This window comes from Polyodon spathula, chromosome 3 (genome assembly GCF_017654505.1).
Source record: "Polyodon spathula isolate WHYD16114869_AA chromosome 3, ASM1765450v1, whole genome shotgun sequence".
Classification (NCBI taxonomy): Eukaryota; Metazoa; Chordata; class Actinopteri; order Acipenseriformes; family Polyodontidae; genus Polyodon; species Polyodon spathula.
This window is the reverse complement of record NC_054536.1, coordinates 57,404,774-57,428,687: the sequence shown is the minus strand read 5'-3', so window position 1 is coordinate 57,428,687 and position 23,914 is coordinate 57,404,774. Positions and strand designations below refer to the sequence as shown.

The following is a 23,914-nucleotide window of genomic DNA, read 5'->3' as shown; positions in this document are numbered from 1 at the left end:
TAATAAACACCAAGAAAAAAAAAAATCACCTAAAGACACAATAGTAGCAATATGTTCTTTTTTGTTTTGTTTTGTTTTTTTATCAGAAAAATAAACTCTCAAGGAAAAAGATGCAAATGTAAGTAGAAAAAAAAAAAAACTTACCTTTTAAAAAAAAAAAAAAAAAAAATCCAGAAATGGAAGGGGTGAATGTCCAACAGAGTAAGGGGTCTCACCTGCAGGGAAAATAATATTGGAATGAATGTGAAGTGAACAAGACTCTCTTGTATTCCTGTTTGGAATGGCAGTGGGTTATATATCTCATGGGTCTGTTGGCGTGAAGGCTTCCGCCTCCCATTCCCTACATTTTAAACATTTCCATCATTCCCATTTTATAGGACTCAGTGCCTGGAGGAAAGCTTGACTTCCACTTGGTTTCACAACATCTAGGAGGCAGCCATCAAGCTTCTCAATAGCAGAGTGAATGCTTTGCTTTTGGGGAGGGGGGGGGGTTGTATCAAACAGATACCATAAACAGTTAGTCATAGATTACAATAATTACATTATACACTCACCAAGAACCAACATAAAATTACGTTTCTAATTCAGTTACCCATTGTTGTACTCTACAAAAAAAACAACTAAACATAACATTGTAAATATAATTCCTTGCTACTGTCCCATAAATATTAAGTCCTTTAATAAGGCTATGTCCTTTAATGTGGGGGCCTGTATACTGCTTTTCTTTCTCTTGAATGTCTTACATCAAAATTACATTTTGTATTTACTTACCTTTGGATGAAACTGCAAAAGTGGCTGCTTTGAAAAAACGAAGGGGCTTTTATTCCCTTTGCACTGTTGATAGTGGTTTGATATTTCCGCATAAATGAATAACTTGTTTTGTTGATTTGCCAGCTAGCATGAGGCAAGAGTGACTGAAGATTCAAATACAGTATCCAGACTGAATCCAAATAATACTGAAGCCGCAATTTATGGAAAAATCATCCAGCCAGGACTTTGTAGCACAAAAATCTAAATCATCATTTTGAAAAAAACACCTGTCTTACAATGAAGACATTGTCAACTACCGTACCATGTGCAGTGTTATAGTTTCCAGCAGGAGCCCCAACAAATTATGTATACCTGGAAACACAAATCATGACTTCAATTAGACACGTAGGCCAAAAGAAATAGTTATTTTAATGAATTCTGGACTGCAGGAAGAGGAAAATCTTAAATATTGAAGGCGACAGGATAAACACTCTGCAGGGCGCTAAAATCCAATTCTGTTTAAAATGAACAACTTAATGTTAGCTGGTAAAAGACACAGTTTTTTGTATCATTTTATTTTTAAGCATTCAAGTCAATGTAAATGTCAAAATATAAACTATATTACAAATGGAAATATTCTGTAAGTTTCACCAGCTAAGGGAATTGAACAAAACAATTTAGCTTTTTATTTCATTGTAAATGATTTGGCAGATGGTCTACCAGGATTTTTAAATAAACCTCCTGTTCCTAGTGAAAGAAATGACTTTACATGTGTGTTTATTTTCATATGTTTTCCACATTCAAAAGAAGCACTAGAATTCATCACTATATTGCAGTTTAGAATCAAGTTAGTTTGAGTTGTATTTGTTTTAAGGGTAATAAGGGATGGAGGTTCTCCATTTATAAAGAAAATGATTGTGCTGATTCCAAAACCTGCTGATACGCTGGCAGCTAAACTATTTTGCACTATTTTACATTCCACCAAAGTGTCATCTTACAAGCGGCAAAAACACAATCCCTGCGATGCATCAAGCTGGTTTGACCCAAACAAAGAGTATCTAAAAGAAAAGGCACTTTGGTGTGAGTAAGATGTGTCGAATACCATGGGAGAAACATTTGCTTTCACTGACTGCAACGATTTTAAGAAGCAGTTTGAAATCATAGGATTCTGAATGTGTTTGTGCTTATCCAACACCACAATGCACCTCGAGAACCAGCTGAAGAAGTAGTGCAGATTTTTCATTAAACAAAAAATCAACACCTTTGTGGTAGATTTGCCATATTCACAAAGCATGCAACCATTTATTTAGAAAAAAGAAAAGATTGATTTTACAAAGCATCTAATAAATAACACACAAAGAGTGCAAACTAGCATGGTGGTAAGGCTTTGTGAATATGGTTTTTAATTTTTTGCATTATAAAAAAACACACACACACACACATCAAAAATACATGTAATTATAATACGTATTTTCATTACATTTGTATTTTGTAATTTGTAATGCAAATGCCAATTTAGAAGTATTTTGTATCGAAAATACATTTTGAAATTACAAAATACTCCAAAATGCATTGTCAGTAATAGTTTAAATATTAAACTGCAGCTGTATAAAATCTAATTATAGTGATCGTCTATTCAATAAAAAAAATAAAAATAAAATTAAAAAAATGCACACGCACGTGCCAGTTCATCTTGGGAGTAATCAACAATGATGCGTTGGCTATCACACTGTCTTTCTGGAGACACCAGAAGATTCCATCAATTAATGTATTAGACTGCTGAAGAGCTGCATCTTGTATCAGAATCTTCTAGTGGGAGACCCCTTGAAGAGGAAGATGACTTCTTTGCTATCAATAAAAACAAAGATGTTTCCCAGATAAGTACTCCCTCAACAACAACAAGCGACAAAGCTGAGCTGGAGGTCCTTCATTTTCTTGAAGACCCAAGGAAGGATGTAGCATCTTTAGAGCAATACCCTTTCATAAAGAAGCTGTTTATATACTTTAATACCATTCTTCCTTCCTCTGCTCCTGTTGAGTGTCTGTTCTCTTTTGCTGGCTTGATTTTCAGCCCCCAAAGAAAACGGCTGTCGGGTGACCTCTTCCAGAAACTTGTTTTGCTGAAGGAGAACTGATAGAGAACTATACAGTGCCACACATCAGTCTAGTACATCAATGTGTACTGGAAACTCCACTAATGTTAGACATTAAATAAATACTGTTTGAATATTCAAAGGTTTTTGCTTGCTATAGAATTACTCCCCCTACTCACCCCCACCCACCAAACAAAATGTTCTAAAACTTTCTGGTGTTGAAAATTGTTATTTATTTAAAACTGCATCTTGACAGAAAAAAAAAGGTGCTTGGAACAGTAACTGTCTCTGAAAAGGCCTTTATCAAAATGCTAAAAACCCCACACACTTCCTAAAGAGCAACTTTGAATGGTTACACTTATAACAACCATCCAAAAGCATTCCAAAATGTTCAGGTTCATGCCTTATTATCTAAAATATAGATTTTTTGGGGGAGGGGGTGAACTATATATATATATATATATATATATATATATATATATATATATATATATATATATATATATATATATATATATATATAAATACAATTGTATTGTGCATTGAAAATACATTTCCTGAGTATTTTGCCCAACCCTGTCTGGAGTCAACTTTCCAAGGCTTTATTAGTCCAAAACAAATACTGACACGTGCAACTCAACCAATCAATTAAATCTGTATCATAAAGATGATAAAAAATACATAATGAGAACCAGCTTGGTCATGACTAAGGCTGTACCTTTGTTACAGGTGTAGGATATTTCAATGAAAATAATTACAAGTTTTCTATTTATATTATACAGCATTACTTTTTAAAAGAGCACAGCCCCTCCATTACCCATCAACCCTTCAACAGGCTTCATATTCCTACAATTGTATTGCAGGTGAATGGGACACTAGAAAGGGTGCTTGTTCAATAGTGATCTCCATCATTCCACTTTCATGCTCTAGTTTCTTTGCCAATCGTAGTGCACTGCAGGAATCCAAGTTTTTATTTATTTTTATTTTTTTCAAGTGATTTGTTGTTATGACCTTATCTTTAATCAGGTAAAAGTAAGTAGTAAATACTACAGTACCATATAGGATTTGCAATACTAGTCTAACAGGGTGTTAAAGATGTTGCACATTCCCAAGACAACAAAGCAATAGAGAAGCATGACCAAAATATACAGTATTTCAATCTCACAGAAAGGTAATCTACAAACAGCCAAATACAGTACAGATTCACTGTCAGAATGATAAACTATGCTGCTGCAAAGAGACGACAGAACGGGTAAGTAAGGTTGTTCCCTATAGTTGATTTCCTCCACTTTTCAAGCAGAGACATAAGAGGGTGGTGGATACTTGGCAAGGACAGTCATTGATTCGTCATATGGTGGCAACAGTATCTACAAACAAAAACAAAAAATAAGTTATTTATATGAAAGTATAAATAGTCATTCAACTGTCAGCTAGATAATTAAATCCTGTCTTATTAAATAAGAGTACCAAAGACTATTTGAATGAAAAGCTTGCATCCATACCAATACTATAATTATATTATACCCTATACCCAGTCCATTAGTTTTGCAGGTTAGTATAGTTTCAAAAACAGTAATTAGAGTAAATATCTGTTGTGTAGCCTGCATTTAGAACCATTATCCTCCATCCTTTTCCTGATATGTACCGCATAAAGTACAATTTATTCTGTAGTACAACTTTAAATCTTTCACATAATATTTATTTGGCATTCCTGGTATGGGCAAGCTACATAAGGCTCAATAGCTTTATCAGACCTTGAAATAAAAAGTAAAAAAAAAAACCCAACAAAAACAACATTAAGAGTAACAGTGCTTCTTCATTGACAAAAAAAACCAAAAAAAAAACACATACCTGCCTAGCTTGCCAAACATATAAACCATCTTATTTTGCAATTACTCAACGAAATGTATTTAAACAATTGACTGTGGAGGTATATTCTTTATTATAGACTTTGTAATAATGTATTTAAAATAAAATAGTTGCTTCACGATAAAGGATTCAAGGAGAGTAATACTCTATTTAACAATTGTACAAAAAACAGTATTTAGTCATGGTACATCCTATTGCAAATGGATGGATTTCAGACCAGAAGTAAACACAAATATCATTCTGTAAAGTATTGTCAGAGAGCCCTTCCTTTCCACGTCAAATACAGTTTCAAATATATTATACCAAGCACCATGGTCTTAAACATTTATGTGCTGGTAAATACAGTGCTGGCAGTGATTGACACAGCTCAAATACAGTAACTTAAGAAACACAATACGAGAGAAATGCTTGTGGTACAATGTTAGCAATCTCAACATTGGGTGAATCCCTGCGTGCTCCCACAACAGCAAATGAAAGATCAGTCTGTTTTTATCTGCAGACTTCCATTACAAACCACCGAAGCTCACTTATTTACACAACAGGGATATCAGAACCTGTTATCAGTCTTTGTTGTCCTTATAGTTAGATAAATCTAAACTATATGCCTCCCATGTAAATAAATAAATAAATAAAATGAAAAAATCTGTGTTATGACTAGTGTTGGAGTCCAAGTATCCCAAGCCTGTGTTGAAGCAAAGTTGTTTTCCTTTGAGCCCAGCACAAATGACGCAAATCTTGGAAATGACTGTTTGTTGCCACAGCTTGCAAAGTAATCTGCTTGTCACTAACTAGTCCAAATAACTCACGTTTAATTATACTAAGTTAGAAGGAGCCCAAGTCGCAAAAGGTACTGATATTTATCAAGGCTTAAACTGTTCTAACAAAACTCTTTGATACTGGTAAAGCATTATTCGGGCGGTGTGTACTTCATTATTTAATTTAACTCATTTTTAAAAATAAATAAAATGTGCCATTAAACAAAAAAAAAACAATTAATTGATATATTTAACCTTAACGTGTATTGTGAAGCTGGGGTGTAAAGTAATACCAGTTGGGACATTTTGTGTGTGTGTGGGGGGGGGGGGGGGGGGGGGGGGGGGGGGGAAATCCTGATATAAAAAAAGAAATACATCAAAATGTGCAGGCCTGCCATGCAGCCACCTCAGAGCTACAGCGTCGGAGGACCATGCAGCTCTGGGCAACTTACAGGCAGGCCCTCTGGCACACAACGAGTCCACAGGGGTCACTGGTGCGTGGTGAGCCGAGGACACCCTGGCCAACCTAAACACGACCCAGGCGGCACTCGACAAATTGTGTGCTGTCACCTGGGAGTTCCTGTCCACAGTCGGCAGTGAAATAGCCTAGACTCGAACCGGCGTTCCCCAGGCTATGGGAAGCATCTTGCACTCCATGCAGAGTGCCTTTACCGGATGCACCACTCGGGAGCCATTTAGTTGGCAAACTTTTACTTTTAAATAAAGATCAAAGCTCACTTTTCTTTTTAAATGTTTTTTCATCATCTTTCTATGGTGCTGTCACCGAAACACAAGCATACGTAGCGCTCAGACTAAAAATAGTCCAAGTAGCTTGAGGGTAAATCTCAGCCAGGCAATCCTGCTTTACAATATCCCTTTTAAAATTCTGTTGTTGCTGTTATTGGCTCCCAGTGAAAAATCCTATTAAGAAAACATTATAGACTGAAGGAAAACTTTGTAAAATCATCACAAGCCTTGGGGATAAGGAAAAAGAAGCTATGAAAACAGCTGGACGGGTAGCAGTTTAAAAAATACAGGATACTAAGCAATAGGGCTTGTTATTCATATGGTCAGAGATTCTTATGAAAAATGTCTGTAATAGAACTCGATTGACTTATAGAATATGCTTGTGTACCAAATATGAAGCCAATAGCTTAAAATGTGCTGTTTCTATCATTCAGAAACCTAAAAAGTAACTCAACCTTAACATGGCAGCCATATTGGGTCAGAGCCAGGACAAACAAAGCACCAGCACATTTAGCAAGCAGTGTTATAACCCTGAAAACATCACAATGACCATTAGGGTTCTGACTAAATATGATACTATTGACAGTAAAATGACTGCCGCAAACAGGTTACAATACCTTGTATCATAGCCACAATCAAACTTGGCCTAGAGAATTACAGAATACAGTTATATATTGCATATGAAGTCAATATCTATGGTCTGGTCTTGTGTCATCCAGAAAGTAAAAGAAAAGTCACAGGAACCGAACATGGAAGACATTATGGGTCACAGGTGGAAGTCAGGGGGGCATTTAGGGTGATTATGAGTATTTTAAGAAATAATTGTGTACCGGTACAGGCATTTAAGTGGAGACCTAACAGGTAAAATGTATTCAAACCAATGCAATATGATACTGTGAAACCTGTGACAGATACCTTTTAGAAAAGCAACATGAATCTAGACTAAACTAAACTAGATGCAGAAAAAGTCAAAGACTTTTGCTATGAGGTTGGTAGTTTCCTCACATGATAGTGGTAAGACTCTAGTACCTCCCAGACTATATTGGATCAACAATACATTAAATAGGTCAGCAATGGCTAATGCTGATTCCTTCATTAGATCAATATCCACAAGACTAGGACAGTGTAGGTGTTAGTGTTAAAACTTTATGTAACCATTGCTAAGGCGACATAGTCAATAAACTATTATAAGGAAAACTATATTCTTCCTATAATCTAATCTTATCATTCCAGGAAAAAAGAGGATAGTGGGATATTTTATGCAACAGAATGACAATTTAGTCTAAAGTCACCAGATATGAAAATGCTGTTACTCAATAAGGATACATTAGTAAAGCAGGGCCCACCTGTATATACTAACAGTGTTCTAATCTTCAGACAGAAACTGTCATGCTTTAAATCTCATTGGCTTTCATATTAAAAAAAAAAAAACTGTCTGAAATGCACAACATCTGGAGTAAGAATGTCATTTCCTTTCTTCTGTACTGCTGGGGTCAGTAATGAAAGTCACAAAGCCACCCTGTAATAAGGGGTTGCTTTGAATGCCACAGTTGCAATGTAAGGGGATCTGTTTTTTCAAAAATGCAACAGTGGAAATCTAAACACTTCTTGTTGACTGGAAGCTTCCCAGCATGTGTTGTGGTATAAGGTAGCCCATGATTGACAAAACAGCCCTTCCCCTCCTGTTTTTGGGCCATATTTCATGCAGAGTACTGTGCCTGTAAATGTGTATCAATCATAAACTGCTAACCTTAGATTTAGTGTTGAAGATGTTATGTACTGGCACTTTGTTAGAAGCCATAGAAGTCTTTAGCAAATGTATGAAATAAGAAGGATGCAAACAGAATGAGTTAAGCTTACACAGACCAAAGCAGCCAAGCTAATGACTTCACCAGTGTGAATCCCCTGGTCCAATAGCCCATGTGGAGTCCAATACTTCCATCCCCTTAAAACATGACTTTTGTTTTCCTTTTTTCACCAACTTGGAATCTCCTAAAGGGCAAAATGACTTTTTTCTACATTCCAACAATAAGTGGGCTAGGGAGTGGCAAGCAGGGATACAGGAGATGGTTTGTCAAATGCTTGAAAACTGTAAGCAGTGGTGCCCAGTTTCCACTGACAGCAGCGAGCCGTGAGGCCCCAGCGCCGGTGTGTTTCTACTGATCTTCACTGTAAGGCCCGACCCATTGTTTAAATGATGCAATTAAGTTTACTGTAGGTAGTTTACACATTTACAAAAAAATGTAAACATGGCAGCCTTAGGCCTCACAAAATATGGATACTTCATTTCCACTGCACAAGGCATGGCTGGTGGCTAGCAGGGCTGGTCCTGAATGGCAATATCCGCAAAGGGGGAAAAAAATACTTTTTGAAACAACTGGTGGCATGCCATGACAGGCTACATAAATATGAGGCCACTTAGAATGACAGCCAACCCCTTACAAATAAAGCTGCTCTGGTTAAAACCGGAAGTAAATGTGATTGTCCAGCACTACCATCCACTGCAATTCTTTGTAAGCATTTATACAGTGGAACACCACACATCCCTGTGACCCTGTCAGGACTGGGGTAGAAAGAAGAGAGTCTCTGTCTTGTGGACCACACTTACCATAGTATTGTTAGTAGTCAGATACACCAAGGCATCTGCAGAGCCCCTGCCACTAACATACTGGTAGAAGTTCCACAGACAGGCAACCAGGTAACCCTGGGGGAAAAGGGGAAGTTGTTTGCATTGCAATTGATTAAAACGTAACGTTAATTAATATATATATATATATATATATATAATTATATATATTATATATATAGGTCATATATATATATATATATATATATAATATATATAAATATTATCACACATTACAACCTTCTAGTAAACTCAAATCAGAACTACATTTATCCTAATTATTCATATTGTGCATACTTGAAGCTGTCACTGTTCAGTAATTGTTTAATATTGTCATTGTTATAAGGTATGCAGTATTATTTCCCTTTATTTGCACAAAATTGCAACAATCCCCTTCATTATGGAAATAAATGTAAATGTGTGCTATAAAAAAGATAGATTTGCTCATTTATGACAATGCCTTGGCTTGCCTTGGCAATTTAGTTTTATCTTTCTTAAGGATATGTAATACAAAACAACAATAACAACAACAACAAAAATTAATTATAATTACATTTACTATCGATTGCGAACCCAATTCATACTGTAAGGTTAAGAAAATATATTGAAATTATGTTAGACAGTTCATTAAGTCAATTAAACAATTAAACAATGCAGAGGTTTTAAAAAAAAAAAAAAAACTAAACCATTGCTGGCTGCTCACCACACATGCCTTGAGAAAATTCTTTAATACAGAATTCAGACAGAGAGATTTTACGAGTCAGGTAAACAGGTTCTCAGCAATCTCCAATCAGCACATTCCCAGCAGTAGCAGCAAAGCCCTGCCAAATACAACACCATCTGTAATACTGAACCTGTCTCACTGGAGGGGTTTCGCAGGTCTCAGGGGAAACCAGCATACTAGCAACTTAGCACATGAAATGGAAATCCGCAAAGGGGGAAAAAATACTTTTTGAAACAACTGGTGGCATGCCATGACAGGCTACATAAATATGAGGCCACTTAGAATGACAGTCAACCCCTTACAAATAAAGCTGCTCTGGTTAAAACCGGAAGTAAATGTGATTGTCCGGCACTACCATCCACTGCAATTCTTTGTAAGCATTTATACAGTGGAACACCACACATCCCTGTGACCCTATTAGGACTGGGGTAGAAATTGATTTGTAAAAAGGTTGGAATAATGAACATTTATAATCCTCTTTAGAAAACGTCAGTTGTCGGCACAACACCAGACACAAACTGATTAAAACATGAAAAATGAATGATAGGCGATATATATATTTTATTCAGCTGTGACTTTTGAAGAAGAGTGAGAGGTAGGGTAATTGGTTCAGTCCATTATGTCACATTGGATATGAGACATTTCACAGTGTTGCCATTTAAGAAGCTTGATGATCTCAGAATGAGGTTAGTAGTGTGATACTGTACCAATGATGAATAAACCTAATCAAATATCCATGCATAGACTAAGAAAAATAAATTTAGTAAGTAAAAGGCCTGAGTGAGGATAAATGGTACCATCACCACTCCTAGTCTTTCTATAAATCAGTGGTGTCAAACTCAGTTCCTGGAGGGCCGCAGTGTCTTCTGTCTTTCGTCCCACCTGAACTCTCAATTACTTAATTGTTTTAATTATTTAATTAACTGGACACATTGAACACTTCTCTTCAGGCCTCAAAATGTTTCATATGTAGTGTATCTTGAATCAAGTGCATTTTTAAAACCATCAATTATTAAAGACTGAAAAATATTAAATATGTCAAATTCAACAAATAATTAGACAAACAAATAAAACCAGAAGACCCTGGGCTCTTGAGGATTGGAGTTTGACACCCCTGCTGTAAATCATTTTTGTTGCTATAATTTATGCTGAAACTGTATTTGTGTGTGAGTAATATATATATATATATATATATATATATATATATATATATATATATATATATATATATATATATATATAATATTCTATACAGCTATCTGCACACCATGCTCCACACTGTTAAGGAGAAAAAAGTTTTTATTGAGAAAAATTATATATTATATACATAACTGAAAGATCATAACTGGATAAGTCTCCACCCCCCTGAGTTAATACTTGGTGGAGGCACCTTTTGCAGCAATTACAGCTGTGAGTCTGTTGGGATAGGTCTCTACCAACCTTGCACACCCAGATTTGGTAATATTTGACCATTCTTCATTACAAAACTGTTCAACCTCTGTCAAGTTCCTTGGGGAGCGTTGATGGTTAGCAGTCTTCAAGTCATGCCACAAATTTCCGACTGGATGGGGCTTTGACTGGGCCACTCAAGGACATTTACCTTTTTGTTCCTTAGCCACTCCAGTGTAGCTTTGGCTGTGTGCTTGGGGTTGTTGTCATGCTGAAAGGTGAACTTCTGTCTCAGTTTCAGCTTTCTTGCAGAGGACAGCAGGTTTTCCTCAAGGACTTCTTTGTACTTTCTTCCATTCATTTTCCCTTCTATCATGAGAAGTGCCCCAGTCCCTGCCAATGAGAAACATCCCCATAACATGATGCTGCCACCACCATGCTTCACAGTGGGGATGATGTTCTTTGGGTGATGTGCTGTGTTGGGTTTGCGCAAAACATAACACTTTGCATTTAGGCCAAAAAGATTAATTTTAGTTTCGTCAGACCACAAAACTTTTTGCTACATGGCTACAGAATCTCCTGAGTGTTTTTATGCATACTTCAAAACGGGATTCAAGCTGGGCTTTCTTGAGTAATGGCTTTCTTCTTGCCACCCTACCACACAGGCGCCAGATTTGTGGAGTGCTTGGGATGTTGTTGTCACATGCACACTTTGACCAGTCTTGGCCATAAAAGCCTGTAGCTCTTGCAAAGTTGCCATTGGCCTCTTGGTATCCTCTTTGATCAGTCTCCTTCTTGCTCGGTCATCCAGTTTGGTGGTATGGCCTGATCTAGGCAGGGTCTTGGTGGTGCCATACACCTTCCACGTCTTAATAATCGTCTTGACCGTGCTCCAAGGGATATTCAAGGCCTTTGATATTTTTTTTATACCCAACCCCTGTGCCTTTTGTCCCTGAGTTCTTTTGAAAGCTCCTTGGTGCCATGGTTGAGTCTTTGCTTTGAAATGCACTACCCAGCAGAGGGAACCTACAGGAACTTCTGAATTTATCCTGAAATCATGTGAATCACTACGATTTAATACAGGTGGAGGCCACTTAACTTGGTTTGTGATTTTGAAGGAGATTGGTTCACCTGAGCTAATTTAGGATTGCTATTACAAGAGGGGTGGACACTTAACAAATCAAGCTATTTCAGTTTTTATTTATTAATTAATTTTCTAGAAATTTCTAGAATATTTTTCCACTTGGAAGTTGTGGGGTAGAATGTGTAGATAAATGAAAAAATAAATAAATAATGCATTTTAATTCCAGACTATAAGGTAACAAAAGGTGAACATGTTTTGTATCTACCAGATCCTTTTGTTACAGTTCTATCCTCTTCCTAGTTCCACTTTGATGTCAGACCACAAATAATTGTAACCTGAATGTAACACCCACTACAACAACTGAGGACCTCTCTATGTTTTAAGTCCAATATGCATAGGAAATCTTTAGGATGTGAAGTTTCAAATAAAAATACAGATATAATATCAACATTTGCTTTCATTTGAAAACATGCTACCAGTGTGCAACCAGTTTTGCTGCTCTCATTTTGGTCTGTAGTCTTTACTTAACAGCCTTTATTTATTTATTTTTTAATTTTTTGGAATGAAGAAAAACACTTAAGCGATTTTACAAAACTATAACCCCATGTAAATAATAAAAAGCATGGTCTCTTATGTTTTCTCAAGTTGTTGGCCACATTTTTGTAAAACAAAAATTCTAAAATATCTGTGCAGAGATATTTTGGGGTTGTGAATTAACACAATAGGAATCTGTACCAAATTCTTCCACAGAAACACAAATTAGCTTAGAGGTGTAGGAAAAAAAAGAAAAACAAGCTTCATAGCAGGTGAACTGCTGGACAGCTCCTCTGAATAGAAACTAAAAGCTAAGTCATGAACAGCAAACAGCTGTCAGCTAATGCTAGGAATGGAAAACGCTCCACAACTGTCATGCAACTGTATCGTCTTCTCCTTAATAAGATTGGATTCACTTCATTACATGTTCGTCTAATGACTTCTTGTTAAATTCAGAAGGCAAGCAGAATTTGCCCTTCACCCTTGGATAAACTTAATTTAAAATAAATTAAAGTGATGTAGGTGATTAACAGAAGCATTTACTCTGGCCTCATTCATGCATTTAAATGATATTTTGCTAGATATGGTCATAGACGGACAGTTATATGGCCCTGTGGTGCCCATGCTCCACCAATGTTTTAGCTTATATTTTACATACATTTTGATGTGAACAATATTTCTATTCACAAATGTCTGCGGAGCGTCAGCTTGGGGGCCACGCTTAGCTTCTGGGAGCTGTTGCTTGTGGATTTTTTTTTAAAGGAGAAGCCTGAAAAAAATCACTATGGTGTTGCATCTTTTAAAAATGAAGCTCTGATCCGGCTTCATTTGAAAGGTGTCCTTATGAGTGCCGGAGTTAAAAAAAAAAAAAATCATGCAACCTCAATTTGATGGGTAGTTTGAGGTGTGATTGTTTAACACTTCAGACTACACTTGATTATTTTCTAAAATAGTGTTTAATATAAAATATGTTCAACTAAATGTAATGTACTAAAACAGGCAAGCGCTGCCTTTTACTCCCCCCCCTTATTTTTTTTAAACCTGCCCTGTAACCTTGTGGCGCGCTCTATCTGCATTGTTTTATCCGTGTTAATTCTCAGTTCATGAAACCAATAATAATAAAAAAAAAAATGGATACTTCATATAGTTCATCAAGTGACAGTCAGAGTTCGATACCCACCTTGTAAACTGAAGTAATGCAGAAGGAAGAAGATAAGAAACAGTCGTGGTTACCAAAATGCACTTGGCTGGAGTATAACGAGTCAGAAAGCTTTTTGTTCTGTGTGCAAAAACTGTTCAGAAAAAAAGCTCTTAACACTTTCTACAAAGGCTGAACAAACTTTGATTTCGTCCGGCGATGCATTGCGTGGTTTTACATCATACAAAAAAAAAAATCATCATGTCATAAGTAGGACCCTGTAAAAAAATCTTAATTTCACAGGCTGCACAGAAATTGTGAAATTAGCCAATACCATTTTTTTTTTACATATTCTTAATAAATTATTTCACAATTATTTGTATTTCATACAAAAAAAAAAAATCACATTAAAACGGTACAGCTCTGATATGTGCCTGCGTGTAATAGTCGCCACGCACACAGTGCTGTGCAGTTATTATGTCATGTCACTATATGCAGTCTAAGCGGTAAATTAAAATACTACACTGTAAACAAGGAAATGGATGTCTCTAAGGAGGCAAGTATTCACCGAAAGAGAAAGGCGGAAATCCAGAGCAGTACTGTGACTGCTTTACTTGCAAAGAAACAAAAAACAGTGATTTCCATGTTCCAAAAGTCCACTTGTTAAATTTTGACTTGCCAGAGGCGTACGTTTGCGCAAATATCCCTTTTGAAAAATTTGACAACCAAAAGTAACAAAATTCTTCAGACAGTGTAGCAACTGGTGGAGTGCTTCCTACATCAGCACAGCTGAGACGTGAATACTTACTTAAAGCTGCAGAGTATCACAAGCAGATTATGGAATTGGTAAAACAGTCTGGTTGCTTGTCAGTGGTCACTGATGAGTCGACTGATGCACAAGATCAGTATGGGTTACACATTGTTTTGGTTTTGCAAGACCTAAATGGTGAACATGCATCTGATGTACTGGAACTGAAAGCTGTTCTTGCAGATACACTTTACCTACAGGCTGTTAATTACAACATCGTTTCACAAGCTATTGTACAGTGCTTGAATAACTTTGATACTAATTTTGATGTCAGTGCATTTATCTGTACATTCGCAGTTTAAAAAAAATAATCTGTACATGTAATTTATAACATATTTCCGTGCACATTCCACAAAATACGATAATTTACCCGTGACACTGCCGTGAATTTTAAAGAAAATTTCCGTGATTTTTACAGGGCCTTAGTCATAAGGAAGCTGTAATGAAGTACGCTTCTCTGCAATCTCAGGTAAATGTTTCTGCATTAATGTTAGGCAGTTATAAAAAATAATCCCAATCAGCTAGGAATACCCTACACAATTTTTTTTACCAGTGTTCAATAACTAACTCAGCAAAGAACAGCATTGCATGGACATAATGACAGCAATTCGAATCTGAAGCAACTTTTTTTTTTTTTTTTTTTTTTTTTTGTATTATTTTAGACTCAGCTCACTGACTCAGGAGCAGAAGATGAACACACACTGTCCTCCGAAACATGTGCCGTCAGTCGACCGCTTTTTTCACTACAGGCCCACCACGCAGTCACCTACAGCATCAGAGGATAACGCAGATCTGGGCACCTTACAGGCAAGCCCGCAGGCACCCGGCCAGTCTACAGGGGGTGCTGGTGCGCGGACACCCTGGCCAACCTAAGCCCTCCCCACCCAGACGACACTCGGCCAATTGTTCGCCGCCACTTGGGAGCTCTCGTCCATGGTCCGCAGTCGAATAGCCTGGACTCGACGACCTCCAGGCTATAGGGTGCATTCTGCACTCCATGCAGAGCGCCTTTCCCGGATATGCGACTCGGAGCTCCCCCTGAAGCAACTCTTACTGCTATGCAGTAGATTCAGAGGAATTAAGACAATGGCTTAGTCGCACAAAATACAAGTGGCTGCCACCTGACGTTAATGAGATAAACAAAATGACTGCAATGTCAGTGCTACAAAAAATTATGCAAAAGATAAAGGCCTCCAAGTTTTAAGCCAATTGTGATGGGGGGAGACTATGGATTTGTCAAAAAAAAGAATAAGTAAGTTTTTCTTTAAGATTCTTTTCGAATGAAGACTGGGAGATGTATGAAGTTTATAAGTTTTTAGCAAACTGACGCAACCTATGCTGCTTTTCTTTTCAAAATTATGGAAGATATGCTTCACAGGTATGATTTGACTTTTTTTGATTGGAGGCAATGTTACAACAGAGAGCAGGATTTGTTCAATGCACTGTACGTTCCCTTAATCTTGCCACTCAAGATGTCCTACAAAATATCCGTGTATCACGATTGTTTTTCGATGGTGAAAGACCTCATTTATACCATCAGGGAGTCACAGAAGCATATGGCAGCATTCAAAGAGTTTCGGAGTGAAGGGGAGCTTTCTTTAGGTTCATTGTGCCCAACAACATGGACACTGAGGAGGTGCAGCATAAAATTGTTGCTCAACAGCTACAAGGTCATGATGAACTGCCTGGATGAATTTCTCGACAACTTCAATCTTTCTCAACCTACTTTACAGTAACAGATCTTGTGAGATAAAGGGGTCCCCCATGTGTGAGAATCAGCTTTGAAATAAGTGGACCAAAGTTATTTAACCCGAGATACCCGTTACTTATTCAATTTGCGCTCTAGACATCGCATTGTGGACACATGTCTATACAGCAGCATACTAGACTGCAACTGGAAAACCATTTCTTATTCTTCCACAACTATATCTGATTAGGAACGTGTTAAGCCAAGAAGGTATAGCATACACTGGCAATTTGTTGCGTGACCTTTTTCTCTTCTGATATGGCCACTTACCTGGATTCTAATTTACCACCTTTGGTAATTTTGTGATCACAAAAACAAACATTTAGTTTTCTTACTGCCTCTTCTTATTGTACCTGTCGTGCAACAGTATCAACATTAAGTAGATTATAGGCGAAAGACTAACAGCATTGCATGGTATGATTCAGCTATCATGAAGGTGCCATGAAATACACTTAAATCTTGATATGAAGGATCACACATGCTATAAGATATGAGTCACGAGGGACATGACAACATTTGTGATCCTTGGGCCTGAAGGGGATGCTGGGAGCAATAGATAGATAGATAGATAGATATTTTTTTTTTTTTTTTTTTTTGACATGTGCAACATGTATCTCCTGTTAAAACAGGGGGATCAGGTAGGACTCAAATGCTTTCCCCAATGGATAATTTCCTAACAAACCTTATAATGTGATACACTGCCAGGGTTTAAACTCTGGGTTTTTTGTCAAATACTTTAATTCCATGGAGCAATCAGTAGATGTTCTGTCAATTGTTTATTTATTTTTTTAAATCTGTCCTTTGTGCCCTGCAGTTTTTTTGCCTACAAATAAATAAATGAAACACACACACACACACACACACATATATATATATATATATATATATATATACACACACACACACACACAGTGGCTTGCAGAAGTATTCAGACCCCTGACCAATTCTCTCATATTATCGAATTACAAAAGGTACACTGAAATTTCATTCTGTTTGATATTTTATTTTTAAACACTGAAACTCAGAATCAATTATTGTAAGGTTACATTGGTTTTATGGACACAATTACCTTACCACTGGCCTCCATCTGTGAACCACTAAAGTTGCTGTCACATTTTCTTGATAAAAACCTCACTGTTGAAGGATCACTGGTAAGGCTGTGAATCTGAAGGAAAATGAAGACCAAAGAGCATTCTACAGAAGTTAGAGATAAAGTAATACAAATGCATAGATTAGGGAAAGGGTACAAAATAATGTCCAAGTGTCTGGATATCCCAGTGAGCACAGTTGGATCAATAATCAAGAAGTGGAAGCTGCATCACAGCATCCAGGCACTGCCCAGAAAAGGCTGTCCCTCAAAACTCAGTGCTCAAACAAGGAGACTTGTGAGAGAAGCCACAGAGAGGCCAACAATCACTTTGAAGGAGCTACAGAGTTCAGTGGCGGGAGTGGAGTAATGGTGCACCAGTCAACCATATCAAGAGCTCCTCATAACACTGGCCTGTATGGGAGGGTGGCAAGAAAGAAGCCGTTACTCAAAAAGTACCATCTGAAAAGCACGTCTGGAGTTTGCCAGAAAGCATGAGAGTGACCCAGCTGCGATGTGGGAAAAGGTTTTGTGGTCAGATGAGACCTAGATAGAGCTTTTTGGCCAAAACTCAAAGCGCTATGTATGGCACAAACCTAACACTGCCCATGCCTCAAGACAGACCAGCCCTACAGTGAAGTATGGTGGTGGCAGCATCATGCTGTGGGGATGCTTCTCATCAGCAGGGACTGGGCATCTTGTTACAATTGAAGGAAGAATGGATTGAGCAAAATACAGGAAAATACTGCAAGAGAATCTGTTTCAGTCCGATAAAAATGTGAAGCTTTGGAGTAAATTCACCTTTCAGCAGGACAATGATCCCAAGCACAAGGACAAAGCAACATTGGAGTGGCTCAAGAACAAAAAGGTGAATGTCCTACAGTGGCCCAGTCAAAGTCCTAATCTCAATCCCATTGAGAATCTGTGGCACTATTTGAAAATTGCGGTCCACAAGCGTCGTCCAACCAACCTGAACAACCTGGAGCAAATCTGCCAAGAAGAATGGGCTAAAATCACTCCGACACTGTGTGCAAAGCTAGTACATACTTACCCCAAAAGACTTAAAGCTGTTATTGCAGCGAAAGGTAACTCTATCAAATATTCATGTGTGGGGGTTGAATTCTTATGCAAGCAAGATATTTCAGTTTATTTTTTTCTTAAAAATATTTCCCAACATAAAACCAATGTCTCCTTACAATAATTGATTTTGAGTTTAAGTGTTTTAAAATAAAATATCGAACAGAACGAAATTTCAATGTACCATTTGAGGTCTGAATAGTTTGGTGCAAGCCACTGTGTGGTATATATATAGGATATATATATATATATATATATATATATATATATATATATATATATATATATATATATATACACACACACACACACACACACACAAGAAAACTGCGATCCTCATTAGCCAGGGACCAATATAAATTAGAGCAATATGTTATAAGTAGGGAGTTGTGAAAACTGGCAGAAATTAATGGCACTGCAAGAGAGACAACACATAATCAACATGTTTTGGTTTTGAACATAACTGTTTAAATTAAAAGTAGATTTACTAAAGCACTGATAGGCTTAACAATTGTGTTTAAGGACCACTCAGGAGGGACATTAGAATTTGGGAATTTTACCTTTCTACAACAGGAAGACCACAGCTATTGTCTATTGAAAGCACAAAAGTCCTAATACTTTCTTGGAAGATAACATAGATAACACACATTATCTAAACAATAAAACAAAATTCCTAAGTTTGAAATATTGTCAAGAAATTATCCATGGATTAAACATTTTGCAGATTTCAGCTCATTTTTCTGAACCAAACCATTATAAAAAATAAAAAAATAAAATGGTATCCATATTTTCCTAGGACCTTTCTTAAAAGATAATTGGAAATAGTATTATTTTTGTTCTGTTCAGTTGATAAAGATTTCCCTGATTAAGTTACTAACCAAGCACTGTTCCCATATTTCAGCAGTAAAACCAAACATAGTTTATTGACTGAGCATCTGACGGATCACCAGCACTAAGCATGCCCATCGTGGGGCGCGAGAATTAAGAAACCTGCTGCAGCAGTAATGTTTATTGCTAATTCAATTAAAAAGACCTGAAACTATACAGTAGTAGCAATGGTTGGGGTTTGTGCTCAAGCTAGCACATTTTAAGTAAGTATGTGACAAAAGCAAAAATATATCTCTGCAAGCACATTGCCCTTGTTACAATTAGTGCTCCTCATTTAAGTTCAACTTTTCAATGGTGTTTATCCAAGGATATCACAATGTTTTTAATTGACTACCTAAAAATGTAGCCACATGTTTCAGCAGCACATGAATACATGGGGTGTCAATAAAGCCTTTTTTGGCCTACAGCTGTAAATTTATTTAATCACACTAAATCATCACTCATCTCTGCTGTATCAAATATAGTATCAGATAACAATATGTAACATTTCTTGCAAGTCTTTTGTCAATTAACAGTGGACAATATACACTTCATAGAAAATAATCACTTGATGCCTTTCTATACATTGCCGTATAAATCTGTCTAGACATCCCAACTACAAGATTATCATCTGTGTTATACACAGAGGACATATAAGTAATTCAGTTTTTCCAGATTCAATGTTGAAGCCAGGTTGCCTAGTACGTTTTCAAGTGCAGGGGGGATATTTTCAACCATTAAGATTAAATTTTTCCTTTGACTGCAACAATGAGTTCTACTCACTAGGTCAAGTATTATGTAAATTGCAGAGGCAAGACTTGCTCATCAAATGTGCAATATGATTGTACAGTCAAGGATGTACTTTTCTATTTAATTAAACTTGAGAGCTACTTTGTAAGTAAGTTTTATAAATAGACCATGGTACGATGAACACCATACATAGTAAAATGTTCTGTACCAATGTTCCTTTTCTTATCAGAAACCTACAAGACAGTAAGTGTGGGTAACTGCACAGATCCCACCCACCATCTCTGTAAGCAACTAAAACTCAATAAAGACAGAAGCTCTGTGTCAGTAAACAGCAATTGTAGTGGAGTGCATGGCTTTCAATGTATGCCTGACAATGTTGTACACTAACTAAATGTCGATTTCTAGAAAACTAGCATCAAATACAATGATATGCCAATATTATCAAGTTGCTCAATTTATTTAAACAAATCAACTTAGAAATATAATTGCATTTAGCAAACCTTTAAACAATTGGTTGCCATGTCCCAGAACAGGTATAAATACATCTGCTTAAATTTAGTCATAATTATTCATTAGGAAAAGAAAACAAGATAGTTAATAAGGCAGGTTTTCTGAAGCTTACACAAGATTACTCCCATGCCGTACACACTGACAAAACTGCATTAAACGTAGTTACAGGACACTTGCACAGATCTTACATGTTGATTCCCTCCCTCCCTAACAAAGCATTTTAAAACCTCAGAATGAATATCCTGAATATAGCAACAGGTATAACCTTAGATTGGTGATGGTGTTTATGTTCCATATTGGAAGCATACAAGTTTGGTAAAGGCTATTTACAGTGTTCATGTCACAGCATGCACTAGGTTTGGAAAAAAACAAAACAAACAAACAAAAAAAAAACCTGCCAGTCCATTTTAATGTATCAGTGTCCATCAATTTCAATTTAGTTCATATCGAGCTGGAGATAAACACCCCCCCCCCCACCAATTTTTTATTTATTTATTTATTTTTTTTTAATAAATTCTTTATACAAAAAACAAAATAAAACAAAAAAAACTTAGATGATCTCTTAAATGCATACACTACATACTACCGATTAAGGCAATAGAATTTAATTCCTGATACTGTACTTGACCCGAACTACCCCACACGCAAAAAAAAAAAAAAACATTCTAAAATGGTCTTGTGAATAAAACTCACAACTAAAAGAATTGTATATTCTATAGCAGACCCACTGTATTCTTAAATCAAACAGGCCTTTAACTTACATATGGCTTGGCTTTTTCCAAAAATTATAAAACAAACATTAAACTACATCGTTTTAATCAATGAAATGGACCAGGTTGGCGAGATGGGAGGATATCTAAACTAAGTTCAGGGAAAAGCAAAATGATTAGATTGTAAGCATGGTATGTAATGGTACCTATTGGTAAACCACTAGAAAAACAAGCAGCAAAACAGTAATGCGTTTAGCTCAGTAACCAAGCACTATACATAGCCAGTTACTAGATGCTAGCTATACATTTAGCCATTTGCATTCAGAAACATTAGTTACTGGAATACCATTAATTTCTGGATTGCCAAACCAGGTGCAATATGTGACGCAATGCCTAACAGTTGGAAAACTGCCCTTTCTTGACATTATATGCATTAAAAAAATTTCTAACCCTGTGGCCAACCGTATCTCAAATTAATGAGATTAACCATGTAAATATGGATTTATACAATTATTCATCCTTCCTTATGCCACATATATATTCAAAACACTGCAGCACTGTTTAGATGCACACTACAGTTACTTGCTTTTATATGCAATTTAGCTAATCAAGACCATGTCTGTTCAGTTTAGATTTTTTTTTAAATGTACAGTCAATTTGTATAAAATTCTGTACACTTTCAAATTATTGCATAAACATGAATTTCTTCAAAATCATTTTGCATATTCTTAAACTTAAATCTAGTAAAACTCATGTTTCCCTTCTTGCTTTCTTCTTCTTTTGAACTTGCTTTGGTGACTCCCAGTTCTCTTCAGATTTTGCTGTAAAAAAAAAAAAAGAGTCAAACAGAATCAAAGTAACACCTATACATACTTAAAATAGTAATAATAATAATACCAATAAAAAAGCATCGTCCTATGGACTTCCACTGTGACTCCTAAAATCAGAATGTTATACAAAAATCAACCTTTTCTTAAAGCAGCAACTTGGCATGCACAGGCAAGACCTGCTTATCAAATGTGCAATATGACTGATGTACTTTTCTGTTACGATATATACAGTGCCTATACACCCCCTGAACATTTTTCAGTTTGTTGTGTCAGTGCCTCAGAGTTTCATGCATTTAAATGAGGATCCCCCCACCCCCACCCCCACTTATACTCCATAGTGTTAAGAAGGAAAAAAAGTTTGAGAAAAAAAAAAATGATATATTAAATACAAAACTGAAAGATCATAATTGGATAAGTATCCACCTTCCTGAGTTGATTCTTGGTGGAAGCACCTTTGGCAGCATTACAGCTGCGAGTCTGTTGGGATAGGTCTCTACCAACTTTGCACACCTAGATTTGGCAATATGTGACTATTCTTGACAGAGCTTGAACAGTTTTGTAAAGCTCCTTGGGGAGCGTTGATGGACAGCAATCTTTAAGTCATGCCACAAATTTGACTGGATTTATGTCGTGGCTCCGACTAGGCCACTCAAGGACATTAACCTTTTTGTTCCTTAGCCACTCCAGTGTAGCTCTGGCTGTGTGCTTTGGGTCATTGTCATGCTGAAAAGTGAACTTCCATCCCAGTTTCAGCTTTCTTGCAGAGGGCAGCAGGTTTTCCTCAAGGACTTCTCTATACTTTGCTCCATTAATTTTCCCTTTTATCCTGACAAGTGCCCCAGTCCCTGCCGATGAGAAACATCCCCACAACATGATGCTGCCACCATGCTTCACTGTTGCACTGATGCAGTTCTTTCGGTGATGCGCCGTGTTGGGTTTGTGCCAAACATAACGGTTTGCATTTAGGCCAAAAAGTTCCATTTTAGTTTCGTCAGACCACAAAACTTTTTGCCACATGGCTACAGAATCTCCAGTGTTATTTTGCATACTTCAAAACGGCACTCAAGCTGGGCTTTCTTGAGTAATGGCTTTCTTCTTGCCACCCTACCATACAGGTGCCAGATTTGTGGAGTGCTTGAGATATCACATGCACACTTTGACCAGTCTTGGCCATAAAAGCCTGTAGCTCTTGCAAAGTTGCCATTGGCTTCTTGGAAGCCTCTCTCATCAGTCTCCTTCTTGCTCGGTCATCCAGTTTGGAGGGACGGTCTGATCTAGACAGGGTCTTGGTGGTGCCATACACCTTCCGCTTCTTAATAATCGTCTTGACCGTGCTCCAAGGGATATTCAAGGCCTTTGATATTTTTTATAACCATTCCCTGATCTGTGCCTTTCAATAACTTTGTCCCAGAGTTCTTTTGAAAGCACCTTGGTGCTCATAGTTGAGTCTTTGCTTTGAAATGCACTACCCAGCAGAGAGAACCTACAGGAACTTCTGAATTTATCCTGAAATCATGTGAATAACTATAATTTAATACAGGTGGAAGCCACTTAACTTGGTGTGTGATTTTGAAGGAGATTGGTTACACCTGAGCTAATTTAGCATTGCTATTATAAGGGGGGTGAGCACTTATCCAGTCAAGCTATTTCAGTTTTTATTTTTAATTCATTTTCTACAAATTTCTAGAATATTTTTTTCACTTGGATATATATATATATATATATATATATATATATATATATATATATATATATATATATATATATATATATTAGTTGGAAAACATGGATATTGAATTGATTAGCAGTTTGCTATGCA

At 36.8% G+C, this 23,914-nt stretch overlaps 1 protein-coding gene across 3 annotated transcripts in view; it reads right to left on the bottom strand.

The window, feature by feature from the left end:
- Positions 1–4,128: 4,128 nt before the first annotated feature.
- Positions 4,129–23,914, bottom strand: part of LOC121313228 (protein LYRIC-like) — a 52,620-nt gene continuing 32,834 nt past the window's right edge. For 2 of the 3 annotated variants that reach the window (XM_041245556.1, XM_041245555.1), the window contains exon 12: positions 20,482–22,086. In XM_041245556.1, coding sequence (XP_041101490.1) covers positions 22,016–22,086 — 71 coding nt within the window. In that variant the 3' untranslated portion in view covers positions 20,482–22,015. Of the gene's footprint in view, positions 4,211–20,481; positions 22,087–23,914 lie in introns of those variants that run through there. The other variant, XM_041245557.1, reaches the window with a different exon arrangement.